This window comes from Rhea americana, unplaced genomic scaffold (genome assembly GCF_003343005.1).
Source record: "Rhea americana isolate MKP2758 unplaced genomic scaffold, rheAme1 scaffold_345, whole genome shotgun sequence".
NCBI classification, from domain to species: Eukaryota; Metazoa; Chordata; class Aves; order Rheiformes; family Rheidae; genus Rhea; species Rhea americana.
In genome coordinates this window covers 490713-507147 of record NW_028186474.1, presented here as the reverse complement: position 1 = coordinate 507147, position 16435 = coordinate 490713, and the positions used below count along the sequence as shown (strand labels likewise).

Below are 16435 nucleotides of genomic sequence, written 5' to 3'. Positions count from 1 at the left end.
GGTTGTGAAACTGAGCATTTGGATATAGTAAATGTGAGGATCCATGTTCCGTATATACTCTGGCCATCTTGCACGCTGTATTTTCTGTCAGACTTCAGCTTTTTTCAGTGTACAGACAGAATGATTAGATTATTAAATGATTGGTTTCAGTAGCTGATTTCAGCTTTGTTGTTCAGCATATGGCCGAGGCTTCTTTACTTCAGATTATTCAAGACCTCTGAAAACAGATTTTTTCATTTTCTCCTGCTTTTATTGGTGCTTTTGTTATAATAYCAGGATCACAGTAATTTTGATAAAATTACTTTAAAATTAGAACTCTGTATTGTCCCTGTTTCACTTACAGGGAGTAGAGGAATAACCTTCTAAAAGTAAAAGTATGCACTGATTTTGATCAAGCAGCACTCAAAATATCAGGGGTGAGGGTTTTTTTTTTTTGTTTTGTTGTGGGTTTGGGGGGTTTGGTTTTTGGTTTTCTTTCCTCTTGAGAATACTTAGTAGCAGACTACACTTCAACTCATCTGTGGCTTAAATTGGTAGGGCTATAGTAGTGAGCTTCCATGCTAACTTTAGGCAAATAGTAATAATTTACAAGAGGTCTGAGCTAAAGGTGCAGTGAATAATAAACATGAATTGGATGCAATAGACTTTTGATAATAAGCTAGTAGGAAATCCATGGCAGCAGTATTTATAGGTTAACAGTAGCATGGAGAACTGCAAAAAGTAGGGAGAAGACTACAGCTGTCAGCTGAGTGTCCTGAATTTTGGAACAAGCAGCAGCAGACAAATATGCTCCAGGAAGTTTGCCTAGTGAGAAGAGAAGATGCTGTCAAATGTGGCCTAGAAATCTGGACCAAGGAGTACTTCAAGAATCTACTACATCCTGTGGAGTATTTATAATCTATAAATCTGTGATCTGTAAATATTATGGTACCTGTACAGAATGGAACTTTAATTCACATTTGAAGTACCAGATCTTGGGATTTAAAYGTCTTTCTCCTTTCAATTTCTACCAGCCTTTTGCTGCTTTTGATTCTTCCTATTTCTGCATCTTCTGTTTCAGAATGTCTCTTACCTGCATTTCTGTGTGGCATCTCTAGGCATGCATGTCTTGTGTGAGCTTGGCCAAGGAGGAAAAAAAGACAAAACAAACTTTATAAAAATATCTAGAGAGAAATAAAAGATTTAGAAGGATTCCTCTCAAGGGGGGAATCTAGTCTGCAGCGTTACGTTTTTGAGCAGAGTATCGAAGACAACCGGCTGGGAATCTGCTAAAGAACTAAGCTGTTGCATGTACWACAAAACAGCGGAGAGCTGGTGGCCAAGATCTGCAAGGCTGTTGGGAGGAACAGAGCTCAATGCAGGTAGCACTGACAAGCTTTCTAAGAGGTACAGCCTGTACCCACTGTAGAAGTTGCAGTTAGCCCTTTTTTGGGTGGGCAAGGAGGTAGGACGAGAGGTTGTGGCTAGGTGTCCAGCTTATTTTGTTTCTATGCTTGTTTTKGTTGGTTTAGTTTTCCTAACTGATGGCCTAATTGCAATCTGAACCTGCGTGCTTGTAACTTGTGGGTGAGCCCTCTTCTCTGTTTAGCTGTACTGAACCTATTAATTAGGAAACTAACTTTTTTTTTTCTCTTTTTTTTTCTCTTTTTTCCTTCCTAATGCTGTCATGATGTGGCCGGCATTGAGGTTGTGAAAAATATGCACTTAGTCATTTGAGTAAGAGCCTAAACTTTGGTTATGTTTCTAAAGCCAAGGCTATTTCTAGTCTTTCTTAAAAATATCAGTTACAAAAGTCTTCTCTCTCCACATTTAGAAAGACCCAGGATCATTTCAAGTTGCTCATGAAAAACAAGGGARTAGCCATACCCATCTCAGGTAGCGGTTCTCRCGCTGCGCTGGAATCTGAGAAATGGAGTGCCGTCCTGGTTTTGCTGGGGTGGTGGTGGTGGCGTTYGGTTTTTTTGTGTGTTTTTTTTTAATTTATTTTTGTCTCAGTAATGAAATKGAAAGGAGCACAGCATGTTGTAGACTAGCCAAGGGCTCTCTCTTTAGGCGATGTGAGGGGTCAGATAGTGAAGTGGAAGACGTCTGGCCTAATTCTGGCGGAACAAGGTTTTGAAAGTGGATTTTCGCATCCAGACTTCATAGGGAAATCACTTGCCTGTTATCTGATACACAAATGTGTGATCTCTTGCTGGTTTTGAACAGTAATTCTATCCAGAACCTAAGAAGGTTTTTTTTTACCAAGCTGCTGTATATCTTCATGTGGAGACTTTTAGCTTGGACTGAAATAGTTTTAATTTTGCAGCTGGAGATGCAGCTACTGATGGGCAGTTGTGAATTCTGGCAGCAACCCTGCATGCCCTTTCCCCCAAGCCCCCTTCAGAATATCACAGCTTYTTAGGCCCTGGGAGCTTTAAGATTTAATGCATTAAGGTTTGAAAAATGGCACTACACTCTGGAATAGTTGCTATCATCATTTGGTATTAAGAAGTGTTTTACAGTGATTGCGTTTGCCCTAGTTGAGCTGGTATCACATAGTGGTATGACCCATCTGTATCACAGATGCACATACCACTGTCTTGTTTTCTTACCAGATCTGCAGGGCTTCTCCTCCCTCAAAACAGAGCGATGGGAGCTAAGAAGGTGGTGGTGGTAGGGATGCTGGCRTGCTCTTTGGAGCTGGTCTACTGGTGGCTATAAGCAGCCCTTATAATTTCCATTAGCAGCTAGGGGTGGGRGAGTGTCACAAATGTGCCTGCAAACTTGAAAAAGTTGTCACCCTTTCATCTTATGAGGCGTGAGTATCAAGTGTTGAGGGTAAACCAGGAGATACTTTCTAACAGTTTTCAAAGTGGCAGCTGTTTGAAAAAGTACTGTGTAGCAATATGTGAATAAACACACAAGTATTTACACATGGAAGTTGACTGTTGAGTTGAACTTCCATATATGATTAACACATGAAAATTGAAACTGCCACTACCCGACAGGTCTTGGACAAGATCCTGCATTAGGTCTTAGGGAGTGCTGTAAGATGGCCAAGATCTCCAAGTTCCTTGCCTTTCTGCTTTCTGCTGGGTGATGCRTCTCTCTGTCCGATGGGAAGAGCATCATGGCTGACTGCCTTCTCCCCTTGCCACTGCCTGCTGTGAAGTGTTGAATCAGATCTGCTGAGAGACTAGCAGCTGCACCGCTCAGGCAATCTGTTTCTCTGTTAACATGGCTTTAGTGCGGGTATGTTTTCCTGGTTCCCTGATGCGTCATGTCCAGGAGAATGATACTAGATGGCACATCACTTCTGTGAAATTGTCACTTCAAAAGTCATTAGCATGTTCACAATGCTGCTGCGTTTCCACTGCTAATTAGARTAGGGCAGGTGACTTTTGGCCAGAAAGATCTTCTGGGTTTGTTTTCTCCTTTCCTCCTCCCCCTTGCCTCAAGCTAAGACTTCTCTCTTTCAGGCACACTGACTTGTGGAAATAAGCCAGCATTGCAGTGCACCACAAACAGATACTGCTGCAGGGAGARGAGGGGAGGGACTGTGTCCTAAGAGTAGGAAATGGATATATGTTTCCTAGCTCAGCTTGGAAGGACTGAAAGGCTTGAAATGCCTGGAATGATTTCTGCTCAGCAGTGCTTCTGATACATCCCATTTTTCTGACTGCAGTCCAAAGCATGATGCAATTTAAGTTGAGGYGTCAAAACCTTAGATTTTTTTCAAATGTTCTTGGGATCCTCCTCCTCTTCCTTTTGCATGCATAGTCATGAAGCTGCCAACACAACACAGAAGTGGAAAGGAAGTCTATTTAGGAATGTGAAGGAAGCACTCTTGATTCTGGCAAAAAAATCCATTTGAACTGCTCTGTTCTACCTTTGTAGTGGTGTCTGACTGCTTTTCTATCATCTGGTTGCAGGGGATGTGAACCAGTTATGTTCTAACATCTGAACCACTGGATCATGGATTTCAAGGAAGGAAGCCTCTGCTCCCTTCTCTCAGTCCACCACGTATCTTGATCTTGAGTAAATGCTCARAGGTCGCTAGGTGGCTAAAAACTGGAATATAGTGAGCAGCAAAATCCGAAGATGTTCCCTGCTGGCCCTATCTGAGAGCTAACTTGGAGGGAGCCTCCAAGGGTTTGGTGCTTACCCAGGCATTGTGGGAGCCCTTGGCCAGCTGAGACCTGGGAAGGGGGAACTCAACTCTGCAAAGGAATCCACTTCTCTGGAAGAGGTACTTTCTAGGGAGCATTTTATGGACCTTCAGTTGTCCTGGGAGAAGGTGATGGCTTGGATGAGCTGGGACAACAGCTGAATGGGTCTGGATGAAGAAGGAGAATCTTGTGAATGAGCTGTGGCTCAGAAAGCTTTTAGACTAGGAGGATGGGGCATTTATGCGGTATGGGGATCTTCCTCAAAGGCAGTGTGCATGGTGTTCCTTGAAGGTTTCTGAAGTAAACTGGGAAGGACTGTTAAGCTGTGTATGAACTGGCAGCGCGTAGTTGCCTCCTAGGAAGTGTGTGTGTGTTCCAGAGTCCGGGATATTAAAGAGCACTTTGTCAAGTAGTGAGCCCTGTAAGGCGTTAGCCGCTCCAGGAATGTGTGATGAGGCTCAGGAGAAAATACAGTGGTTTAGTTTGCTAGATTTGGATGCTGTTCTGGCAAAGCAGATCTGTAACCTTGGATGGCTAAGTCAGTGCACTAAACAAAATGAATCAATGAGTTGCAGCATAAATAACTTTTACTGCACTCTCTCTGGCTTATGTTGACTCCATCTGTTGAATCCCTCTCTCCTACAGTTTGTTTCCTTCCTTTGCTATGTATTAGTTCACTTGTCTTTAGAATATATATTTAGACAAAATGAGCACAAGGAGTCTTTGGAAGGAGGTTTACTCTCTTCCTCTGAATGACTTTCCTCTGCAATTCCAGTCTCTGCTGAATGCCACCAGGTAGCGTTCCTGTCACAGTCGCACCACTCTCCATCATCTCTCCGCTGTACAAAATAAACAGTTCAGTGATCTTCTCACCTGATATACGTTAAACCATTGAACTATTAAGTGACTTAGAAGTAGATATAGATCTTTGCTTGAAAATACTGACAGCCTAGCTTGCACAACAAGTAGAGCAGAGGTTTGAAGCAGTAATCTCGCAGATGTCCTTGCTCGAGGTTTTAGGGACTTGTTTTGTTTTTGAAGGCAAGTTCACACACATGACACTGTTCAGGAGCAAGTGTTCCAGCACTGATCTGAATGAAGTCGTTCCGGTTAGATTCCAGAGAACTGCACGAAATCTTGGTATCTCTTCCGTGGGGGACTTTAGATATGCTTGCTGCCTGGGTCACTGATGTCTGGGGTCAGCACGTCTTACCTTAATGGAAGGAGAAAAGAATTAGGTAAAAACTGTGAAATGGGAGAAAGAAGTTCTTTTGAATTTTTTTTTTATTTCTGGGCTTTTGTGTTTGGATGATTAAGGAATACTCAAGAAAGATGGTGCAAAAGAAGACAGACTGCCTGGCCTGGTAGGGGAGACACAGAAAGCAGTGGGGATGCAGAGAAAGGCAATGCAGCAGCATTTGAAGAGGGCAAGCAGCAGTATGTGGGAAAGACCTGACCTGGGAAGGAGCATTGCCAAGCCTTCCATGCATGGATGACAATCTTAAATTCATGTGGAAGGAGAGGGGAAGTCAGGCAAAAAGGAGTCTGTGTGTGCAGGCAGTGGTCTGAGAGGGTGGTATCTTCATTCRCAGTTCTGCTGCCAAGTAGTGGAGGCCACAGAGGAGACTATTGCTACAGTGGAGGGGAAAAGAGCGTTAAGATATTAACGGTCAGAAGGGACTGGGGTGTACGGAGCAGAGCGAACAGACAGATGCAAGGAACGTGCCCACAGCATGAATCCAAATGCACCCTGAAGAGCCTCTGTGTGTCGGGGAAGCATGTCAGATCCTTCCTTGGAGCTTGTGAGTGATTTAATSTTTGTGACTGTAGTCACACGTGCAAGAAAGCAAGCGATGCCRGGGGCAGCACGGCTTCTTTTTGGAGTTACTGTTATCCTTAGTTAATGAGATCAGACATGTTGCTAACTTTTCCTTCCACCTCCACTTGTTCAGTATTTTTATATCGCTTCTATGTTAATTCTGGTTCCATCAATTAGAAGAAAGAATAAGAGAGGAGACATTAGACCCAGAGCTTCTCAATGCTTTTCTTTTTGGCTTGCAACTGCTCCTTCATCGTGCTCCATCAAASGTGTGCTGCGGCGGCTAATCCTGGTGCTGAGGTCCTGCTCGTCCATGCCGCAGGCTCTTCCCAAGGCTCTTCCTGCCCCTTAGCACTGAAATGTTCGTTGTGAGCTTTAAGCCCTATGAATAACATCTTTGATTTTGTTCTTTATGCCTTTACCTGAGGAAAAATGTGTGCAGTGCAATGGCTATTACAATCAAAGTAATTAGATACCTTTTTTTAAGTGTAAAATTGCATATGTAATTACAACGTCACATTATTGGTTTGGATGTGTTTAGAGGTGGCTAAGATCGAACTTAGTATAGCAGTGAGTACTGGGAAGCGTGTCGGGGGAGTGACATCCTGGCAAACCCATGTTCCACCCCATTTCACGATCATGAAAACTACCAGTGTGTTTTTGGAGGTCTGGATTCATCAGATGCAGCAGAAGTCACCACTCAGGAGAARAGCGAAGTCACGGAAACACAACTTTCACTTTAAAAGGAAGCAGTGATCTTTTATGTGTTTTCAATCAAGGTATTAGGCACCTGGAAGATCAARATTACAGTCTTGAATTTGATTTAGTTCTATGAGGAGCTAAAATCAAACTAGAAGGAAAGTTTGGATTCATGATCACTTGCCCTCCTGAGGAAATGCATTTTGTACAGCTGGAGCTTGCTTAAACAGTAAAAGTTTCATGCAAAGCAGACTCTTACTACTGCCAGTGACTACTCTTGACCAGCCAAGGGTTGAGCTATGTGAATAGCTGAGGCCAAGTCACCCGAATCCTTGTTATCAGAATTTATGAAGTGATAGCTGGCACAAGTGAAGTTTTTTCATTAGGGTTTTTTTTTTTGTTTGTTTGTTTGTTTTCCTCTCCCGGGACAAACTTCTTTCACGCACTAGAGTGGCACTATAAAGTGAAAAGTGTCATAATTTTAAGGTAGGATTTTAAACTTCCTTTTTCCTAACTTCCTTAATTTAGGAAGAGTAAAAGTGGTGGTAAGAACTACACTAGGTGGTAGGATCTTTTATTAATCACAGTCCCCAAATACTAGGTGTTTATGGAGTAGAAAGCTTTGGAAAATTTGGCAATGTGCTGATAACCCGAGTAGGCAGTAGGCAGAAGAATGACGATTTGTCGGGCTCAACAAGCAGAGCTTGAGGTGGTACGCCGTCGGGTGCGCTCTGCTGTGTGCCTGTGGACGCTGAAGTCAGGCCTAGGAAGCTGCTGCTGAGTTTGGTGGATAGAGAGTCACGGAGCAAAGCTGGATGGAGTTCCCCCAGCACCAAAGCTCAGGCCTCCAACATGACAGCATGAGCAAAAACCGTGTGGTTTCCCACAAGAAGAAGTTGTCATCAGGAGAAGGCTGAGAAAGGAGCTGATCCCTTGGCCTTCCTGTATTAAGAAGCTTTTCAGGGTGTTCTTGTTTGATAGCAGCATCTTAATAGCCTATAGTGATTTTCTTAAATACAGTATTTAGGATAATATAGAAGCTGCCTGGTTGATTCTATATTTGAATCCTCTGTATATTCTCTGYATTTAAATAATCTAGAAGCTGGTTTATAGCCTGTCACAGCTGAATATAACTGGTGTTTTAAAATGCCGATAAGATTTATTTTTCTAGCCACATTGCAGAGCAAGTACAGTGTTAAAATGCAAACTAATCTGATAGTTGTAGAAAAATGCATAGAATAATTTTTGTTTAAATCAATATATGCAGCACAGTATTGAAGGTACAGTTGTACTGTTGACACTGCAGTTCAAATAGATTCATTTAATATTATCAAAGTATTTATCAGGACTTTTCTTCATGTGCATTTTTCACTGATTTTCATAATGAAACAGTATTTTCAGTGCAAAAAAATAGGCATTTCTTTTATGTGCTCCTTTTCTGCTAATCTCGTATGTGCAAAAAGAATGCTTTGAAACACGTACTGTCCCACTGTTTTGCCGTTTCAGTTGTATTTTTCACATCTCCATTAACATTTATGAACAAAGACAGTTGACCTTTGCAGAGTGAATGGCTAGATGCATGTGTAATTAGAGAATTAACAGKGGTATGTCTCATTTACCTCAATTTGTAGAGTCGTATTATGGAGTGCCTCTTTGAGCGCCATTGCAATAAATAAAATTCAGAACTGCAGCAAGGTTGGTTCTTTGAGAGACCTGGTTGGCCTGCTGCAAGAGGGACACTTGGAGCAAGGTAGTGTTTGCRTGGTGTGCGCTCTCTGGGGACGGGGAACCAGGAGCACTTGGAGAGCTCRGTTCTTCAGTGTATTTGCTGCATGTCCAGTGAGCAGACTATCACGTCTCTCTTGTTAACCTGTTCTTTTTAATCCATGTGCAATTTATTCATTTCTTCCGTTTTTCCCTTAAAATGTGCATTTAAGAAATATTCGAAGCCTTGTGTTCTGCAGGATATCAGRTTTTGGATGTAATGCCGACACCACATGCAAGCAGCCCTCTTCGAGTCCTCTCCTTTCTCACTTTTGCTGTTTTATAGGATGGGCTGAGTAGAGATTGAAAGACTGGGGAGAAGAGGAGAACAGAGAGGGTCCCTCRGTGTGGAAAGTAACCCCTGATACTTGGTTGGTTGAATGAGAAGATTAGGATACCACAGGCAGGAGYGATGCACATGGTGCTACTGACTGTGCTCTGTGAGTAACGCGGAGAACATCACCTCCAGGACTGGTGCTCTACCTGACCGCTGATGAAGATACCAGTTAGGGCCAACTGYGGTAGCTGCTTGCGCAGCTCTGCAGGAACCAGGATGGCAGTTTGTTTCCGTGAAGTTTCCAAGTGGATTTAATTTCTAATAACCTAAGCTGGGTTTGAGATAAAAACAGAGAAGWGAGGGCTTCAATGATGCCCCACTGCCCATGTCTGCCGTGGTTTTGCCCCTTGTCCGTAGGCAGATGCTTAAGCACTAAATAATACTAGCAGAAATAGTTTCTTATTTTTTTATTAAAAAGAAAAAATCCAGTGCTTTTTGAGATCTGCATGTGTGGGCTTCCCTGCTGGCTGGGCTGCCATTGCAGGCAGTGGCATGCTTCTTGCTGCAGCTTGAGTGACTGGCAGTGCTGATGCGTGAAGAAGAAAATCTTGACAATCTCYCTTCCCTTTGAATTGTAGCACAAAGGAAGGATTTATTCCTTACGGRTGGAGAAAGGRTATTTGGAATATGRGTCCTGTGGAAACGTATTGAGATGKGTGGCATTTTAATTTTCAGAGAGGGTAAGAACAGCTACTTTGAAGTATATGAGGAAATAATGTACTTTCTCTGCTTTCCTCACCTTTTAGGAGACAGTTCGGTGCTTGTTAAAGTACATTTCCTTATAAAGTCTTCTGTTTTCAGGAGAAAAGCAACTCAGATATTTTCTTTCTTTTCCGTCTTTTGCTCCCTTGTTCTTGCCCAGCCACCCTGCTGGAGGTGTAAGTCATTTGGGCAGAACCAAATCTCGCTGGTAGGTGAGCGTCCTCTTYGGGGAGGGGGCCTGCGGGAAGGCGGCACTATTTCTGTGCCTAGGAATACGCTCGCGTCTCTTCTGCACTGTTCAGTTGCTGGTTTTCACGATCTTTGGAACGACTTCTGCAAGGGTTTCTGCACGAGCGAGCCTGCGTGGCCGGTGGCTTAGCCCTGTTTGAAGCTGGCCTGCACCGAAACCTGCGTGTAGTTACCCTGTTTGAGGTCCTCGCAGGCTGAATCTGCTTCGTTTTGCTCTTCTGGTTGTGTGAGCGGTCTCACTGGCTCGTTCACATTCATCATGCATTAGGGCAGCCCGGTGTGGGTTGATAGAGAYAGTGGAAATAATCAGGATGTAATAAAAGATAAAATGCCCAAAGCCACTGTGATAACTTTCTTTATTTTCTTTTTTTAGTGCAGGGGAGGGAGGAGATGACAGAAAGGAACATTATACGGACTTCCTTTTGCCATCAACCCTCTTGAATAAGGAATGGCTGAAAGAACTGCAGCAAATGGTGTTTGTGTGCRTGAGCTTGAATTGGATTTCAAGGCTTATTTGTAGGATTCAGCGTTTTTTTTTTATAACAGTTGCAGACAAAGAGGAAAGAAAGCGAAAGAAGTTAGATGTTTACCCATCTCTGCCTGGGCGGAGACTTTTTTTTACCCTGCTAGAAAAATAAATAAAGCTATTTTTAAATATATAGATATATCCATATTCCATACTGAGGACCAGTAGGACAAAGTTTTTTCTGATCCTTTTTCTATTAATAATAGAGCTTTCCTGTGAACAAAATGAACAATGTAGAGGTTATAAAACTGATCCTCTATTGAAGAGGCACCTGACGAGTAAAAGGTGCTTGCAAGGTCACATGCTGCTCTTGCATGGCACATGCAGTGGGTGACAGCGGWGCCTGTGACAGGTCTAATGCAAGGACCATGACTCATTGGAATTATGGGAGATTAGGGAAGTTTAAAAACAAATTCAAAAAAAAAAAAAAACAGAGGTGAGGACAGAGGCCTTAATCACCTGTGTAGTGAACAGATACCAGTGCAATAGTAAAATGTCCTCCSTGGAATCTACTGGTGTGTAGGAGCGAGCAGGTCACAAAGAAGTCGGTGCATCCTCTCTTCTGCTTGTTCTGTACCTGCGTCTGTGGATATCTTCTCTTGCTGTTGTTACAGTTTCAGAGACATTCAAAAAATCACTTGCTGCTCCCTGGAGTTCTTAGGAGGTTATTTCCTGTATAGATCAGACCGCTAAGGTATGAGTGTTCCTGCTGTTCTTCCTGCCTTACACAATGCTAAATCAATGGAAAAGCAATTAAAAGAGATTGGGTAACTTTTTAGTCTTTTTTTTTTTTCCATCAGAAATTCTGCAAGAGAAGAACCTTCACAGAGCTATAGTTTTTTTTGTAGACCCTCGCTAACTTGAGGCAGGCTCTTATCCCAGAATTTAAAAAGTTAAGGCTCCCTTCTACCTCCAGGGGTGCAGGAGCAGTAGGACATGCTGGGGTTCCTCAGGACAGGCCCCAGTGTTCCTCAGGACTGGCTGAACCCACCCCATGTGGTGGCTGAAGACACTCTTTTCCTCTGCAGCTTTTTCAGACACKAAGAAAAGTCAAGTCATGTGAATCAGTAGAGCTTAGAGCTCTCATTTTCTTGCCTTCCATCAGCCTTTGCTTCTGGTGATCTTGCTGTGAATAACTGTTAGTGCTTGCTTCATCTGCTTCTCTTAGGCAGTGGTTCAGGACTGCAGAGCTTCAGCCAAAATACCGCTTTCTGCTGCGCACCTCCTGCCCCAGGGTCGCCCCGTGGTGCACGTGCACCTCCCCTCCCTGTCCTGCTAAGGCTGCTGTGCATCGGGTCCATGCGATCTTGTAATAGGAGTCCGGTGTAGTTTCTCTCCAGGCTCARGGAAGTGGCAGTAGGACAATTTTATGTTCTTAGAAGTTTGTTATACTTAACCATAGTGGGTAGAATTTCAGTCCCATRTTTCTAAATCACAGCCTAAATTTTGTAGAAATTGGTGCCTTTAACCCCACTTGGATTTCATTGCACAAATGTCTGCATCTCTAACACCTCTTAAAAGTTAGTTACAGCTTCCAATTTTAGGCTTAAACCRAAGATTTAATGTCTTTTTAAGGCTCAGTGGGAGAAACTCAAAAGKTAAGAACTGATTGATATATCAGATGTTGCTTGGTTTATATCACTTCTCTGCGTCTGATCTTTATTTTTGCATTTCCTTTTCTCTGCCTCTGCAGGTGTCATCTTGACATGAGTATAGTCAAGTTTAGCACTAGGGAGTATATGAAACTTGCTGGCAAGGAAGGAGAAAGAAGACACTGCAGCATCCTTGTGCATCAAAATGCCTTGTTAATGCTGCGAGTGAGAGTTCAATCCTGTGAATAATTTTTGTAAGCGCTCAGTGCAGATATCACAAATAACATCTCTGAACACTGTGCAAACACAAGATAAACGTTATGYCTGAGTAGTTGCACAGGAAAGGTGGAAGTTGAATATCCTGCTCAGAAGTGGCACTAATTCAGTAATACCCAAGCTGTAAACCCTGTCAGACTCCTCCAAATGGCCTGATTAGTCCTGAGAGTGTTCGGGTTTTATTGTTGTACATGTAGTTTAATGAATAGTGAGACCTCTAGGCAGCTGCCCAAACTTGGAAGRGCAGAGGGGAAAATGCTGCTAGACAGTCCTGCTGAGCTAGAACATAGCWGCAGTGAAGGGAAAAGAGCTGAGTGCACTCATGGCTGAAGGAAGTAARGCAACTGCACTCGCACTCACTAATGGGCTTTTTGTCCAGACTGGAACCATGTCSTTTTTTTAGGAAGTTAGTTATTTATGTTGGAAATCTGGCCATATCCAGCCTGGAGCAGGAAGGAAGAGGAGGATAGTTAGCTATCTAAAAGGGGTGCGCTTGGCGTCCAGAGCGAGCGGTGTGGAAGAAGCAGGTTGGTTGTGAGGGCTCTAAACTCCACAAGGATTGCCGTGTTCAGCACTTTGCACCGCTGAAAATTTGGTGTCATGCTGGAGCATCCTCGGAGCTGGGCTGAGGGAGCCCGAGAAGGCTCTTACCTTCTGTCCGATGGTGCCCTCACGTTTCGTTTCGTTGTGCCTGCTTTGCTGAAAGGGATGCTGAAGCAGCAAAGGAGCGTAAACTTGTTTCCCAGTGATACAGGTTGTCTATATTGAAATCAATTGAAAAAAAAAAAAAAAGGTGACTTCCTGTGACCTTCAAATCATGTCTCTGCCTATATTCAAAGGTGTCTGCAACCAGCCCTCATGCGCTGTTCCTTAGGAAGCTTGGCAATCAAATGGAAAAGAAATCTCATTTTCCTGGGCTGATTCATAGCTCCCTAATGACAGGTTGTGTGTTAATACTTGTTTTCAGCAGTTATCATGCAGTAGTGTTTTGACTGGGAGCTGATAGCAAACATGAGTGAGATGAGGTTCCAGCTAAGGCCTTGTAGTGCAGCAGCGATGCTTCATGCTTTCCGGGTTGAAAACGGTTCCCTCACAGTTGTCGCAGTCGTTTTCTAAGGCTCCGGAAGAGATCAATGSTGATTGTTCTTTTCTTCTTTTTCTCTTTTGCTGCATTTTTCGTGCTGTATATAGGATCAGTTTTATTGATTCTCCAGCATTACAATGATAGTTACAATAGTGTATAAAGTATCAAACTTAGCTTACAGCCTTATTCTGTGGGAACCATATACATGTGCGGTAAAAAGAGAGKCTATGTCTCAAAGTCTTAGCAATGTCTAGATACATGAGATAGAAACTGGGAGGAGAAGTAAAAGCACAATTYGGTGATGAGCCCGTGTTGCACAAAAGCTAATTGCAGTTCTTTAAATGGGAAGGGACATATTTCTTGGCCACAAAGTCCCAGATCAGGAAAGTTCATCACTAACCTGCGTTCTGAAGAGCTTAGTGCCTTAATATAAACTGGTCTTACATGTAATAGAGCAAGAAGTTCAAGCATCTAGGTAGTGAMCCTGGTGATGTCAGAAGTTTGCTTGATATTCAGAGTCAGTGCGAAAGTCTTTTATTTTAAATCCCGCTGAACTTGGAGGATGTTCAGCTGGATGTTTGTGGCCCTTGCAGGCTATAAAGTGAAGGCAGAGGAGCAGTGCTCAGCCTTCCTTCTGAACTTCTCTTCCTCATTTGCAGTCATGCCACAATCACCTTTCCTGCTTGCTGAATAAGCCCCTGCTCCGTCCAGCAGGTTGGAGGTGTTGAGCTCCATCTCTGCCTGGCAAGAGCCTGCGCAGGTTCTGCATGAGGTTTCTATTTTTGCTTGCAAGAGTTCCCTTGRCAGAGCACCTCTGCTATTTTTAGTTGCAGTGCAAGTACTGCAAACGAGTTAGAGAGAAACTGAAGAGTCTCTTTCAGAGCTAGGTGAGGTAGGTCAGTTGTAGCCTCAAAATGTCTCCTTTCTGCTGCTCAAAGTCCTTCCTGCTCCAAGGGTCTGGTTGCTGTTTCTCTACTCCTCAATCTAGGAAGCCGGGCAGTCTGGAGAACGTAAAAGTCTTTGATGGGTTGGCATCCTTTAGCTGATACRAAGAGCTAGACGTAGCCCTTGTCACCATCTTTAAGCTCAAAGAGCAGGTGTACTTAGGTACCAAATTAAAGCAGAATGATGCTGACCGATGGCATTGCTCTCTCCTGTTTCTTTACAGCTCCTGTATGACAACCCTAAAGCCCGTCAGGAAGTAGAATATCATTGGCGGGCATCAGGGTGTCCCCACATTGTGCATGTCCTGGATGTTTATGAGAACATACATCATGGGAAGAGATGCCTCCTCATTGTCATGGAATGGTATGGACCAGCACCAGCCCCCCGCCAAGCTTTGCTCTTTGGGGGAGCAGAGGGAGGAGGGGGATAGCTTAGCTTAGCTGTTAGATATGTGACCTCTCRGCAGCACAAGTTTTGTTTGCACAGCAAACTTTTTGTTGTCTTTACACAATAGGTAGAGAAATATGTTGCTGCTCCAGCCAACTTGCGTGATGGAGCAATGAGGAACCTTAACCATAAAATAAACTTTCCTTGTACCCTATGACTGTTGTGCTCCTGAAAGCATTGACTGTAATTAATACAGTCTTGAGACATGGGTCTCAAATATGATGAACTTTGATTGTGGTTGGCTTCTGGCTTCAAATGCAAGTCCTACAATCTGACAGGATCTTTTCACTACTATTTTGACTAAAACTTTTCCTGTTCTCTCTGTGATCTGTAATACCACAGTTACGGTGTCTTCTTCCTTAGAGACAAATTAATAATCCTTTTCAGGTTGTCTGTTTCCTTCTCTTTTTTCTTCGTTTTCCAAATCTTAGACAAAACAAGCTTACTGTCAGCCTCTCTGTGCCAGCGTATCTGACCTCCCAACTATGTGTGTCATGTTCCTTGTGTCAGAGTATATTAAACCAGAAGCRTCAAAACTCCTTAATCTTGTTTTGTTTTGTATTTGTTCCATACCAGAATGGCTTTGTGCATTGATTCAAATGGAGTGTCATGTTTAGGAAGCATTGGGGTAGGAGGCAGGCTGTAATGTTTTCTAATCCATACTTGCAGTGGTTCTRTGCAATTAAACAGATGCACAGTCAAGTGTTAATTTGGTGTTTTCTGCTCATCTAGGTTTATTTTCTATGTGTTCTTTGTTTCAGCATGGAGGGAGGAGAACTGTTTAGCAGGATCCAGGAGAGAGGAGACCAGGCTTTCACAGAGAGAGGTGAAGAATSAAAGCTGAATATTCAAATTTGCGAGAATGCTTCTTTCTTTCTCTGCTCCCTTGCTTAGTTCTCTTACAGGATTTCTWTCTTTGGTTAAGTTTTGCTTTGTAGTTTTGTTTTCTTTGGTAATTTTCTATCTAACTCTCCTTTCCTTCCTTGTTTGCCATCATGCCTTTCCTACTTGCTGAATAAGCCCCTGCCCCATCCAGCAAGCTGGAAAGTGTTGTGATCCGTTGCCTATTAAACAATTACTTCCAAAGGTTCCTGAAGATGAGGAGTTACCAGAATTGGCAAAGTTTGGGCATAGCGTGGAAGGTTTGGAGGAAAGGTSCCCGTACAAATCTGCTCAGTTGCTTCATTTCTGAACCATCACAGCCTCTGCTATTCTAGTCCCTGGTCTTCTGCCAGGCCACCTCTAATGTTATGAKCACAGCCTTACTGTGCTTTCTTTTCTGGCTGTCCCTCAAGCAGCATCACTGTGCAGAGCTATACTGTGAGGTGACGAATATAATGAGCAAATCACAACTGATGGCACATCTCTTATTCAAGGGGTTTGAAGCACTGCCTGATAGGAAGTGTTATTAGCCACACTATAAACAAGCCTGCYCATCTATAATAAGGACTATGTGCGTTTTTAAGGGCCTACTATGAGTCAATGACAATTGCAATAGAGTAGCCTTGTCATTTTTATTGTCATTGCTATTTATTATTTTTAGAGTAACACAGATGTGCTTGACTGTAGTTCTCCTTGCCCATTCACAACAGATAAGAGCTTATTTCTGCTTGGGGTAAAAATGTTAATGTTTGTAATGGACAGCCTCACAAAATGATTAGAAGTGGAAACATTTATACTTGAGTTTATAAATTATCATGACTGTTTTATAAGTGTGGTACAGTGGCCAGGCTTTTTTTGACTCTGTATTTCTTCCCCTATGATAAGCCCTTTAAATGACATGCAAGACTGTTGTGGGAAAATGTGAATTTTCAGCCACATTCTTTGTTCTCTTAAATACAAGA

At 43.0% G+C, this 16435-nt stretch overlaps 1 protein-coding gene across 2 annotated transcripts in view; it reads left to right on the top strand.

The window, feature by feature from the left end:
• MAPKAPK3 (MAPK activated protein kinase 3) overlaps positions 1–16435 on the top strand; it is a 46363-nt gene that overhangs the window by 17175 nt on the left and 12753 nt on the right. For both annotated transcript variants that reach the window (XM_085311603.1, XM_085311604.1), the window contains 2 exons: positions 14368–14507; positions 15353–15417. In XM_085311603.1, coding sequence (XP_085167729.1) covers positions 14368–14507; positions 15353–15417 — 205 coding nt within the window. The remainder of the gene's footprint in view (positions 1–14367; positions 14508–15352; positions 15418–16435) is intronic.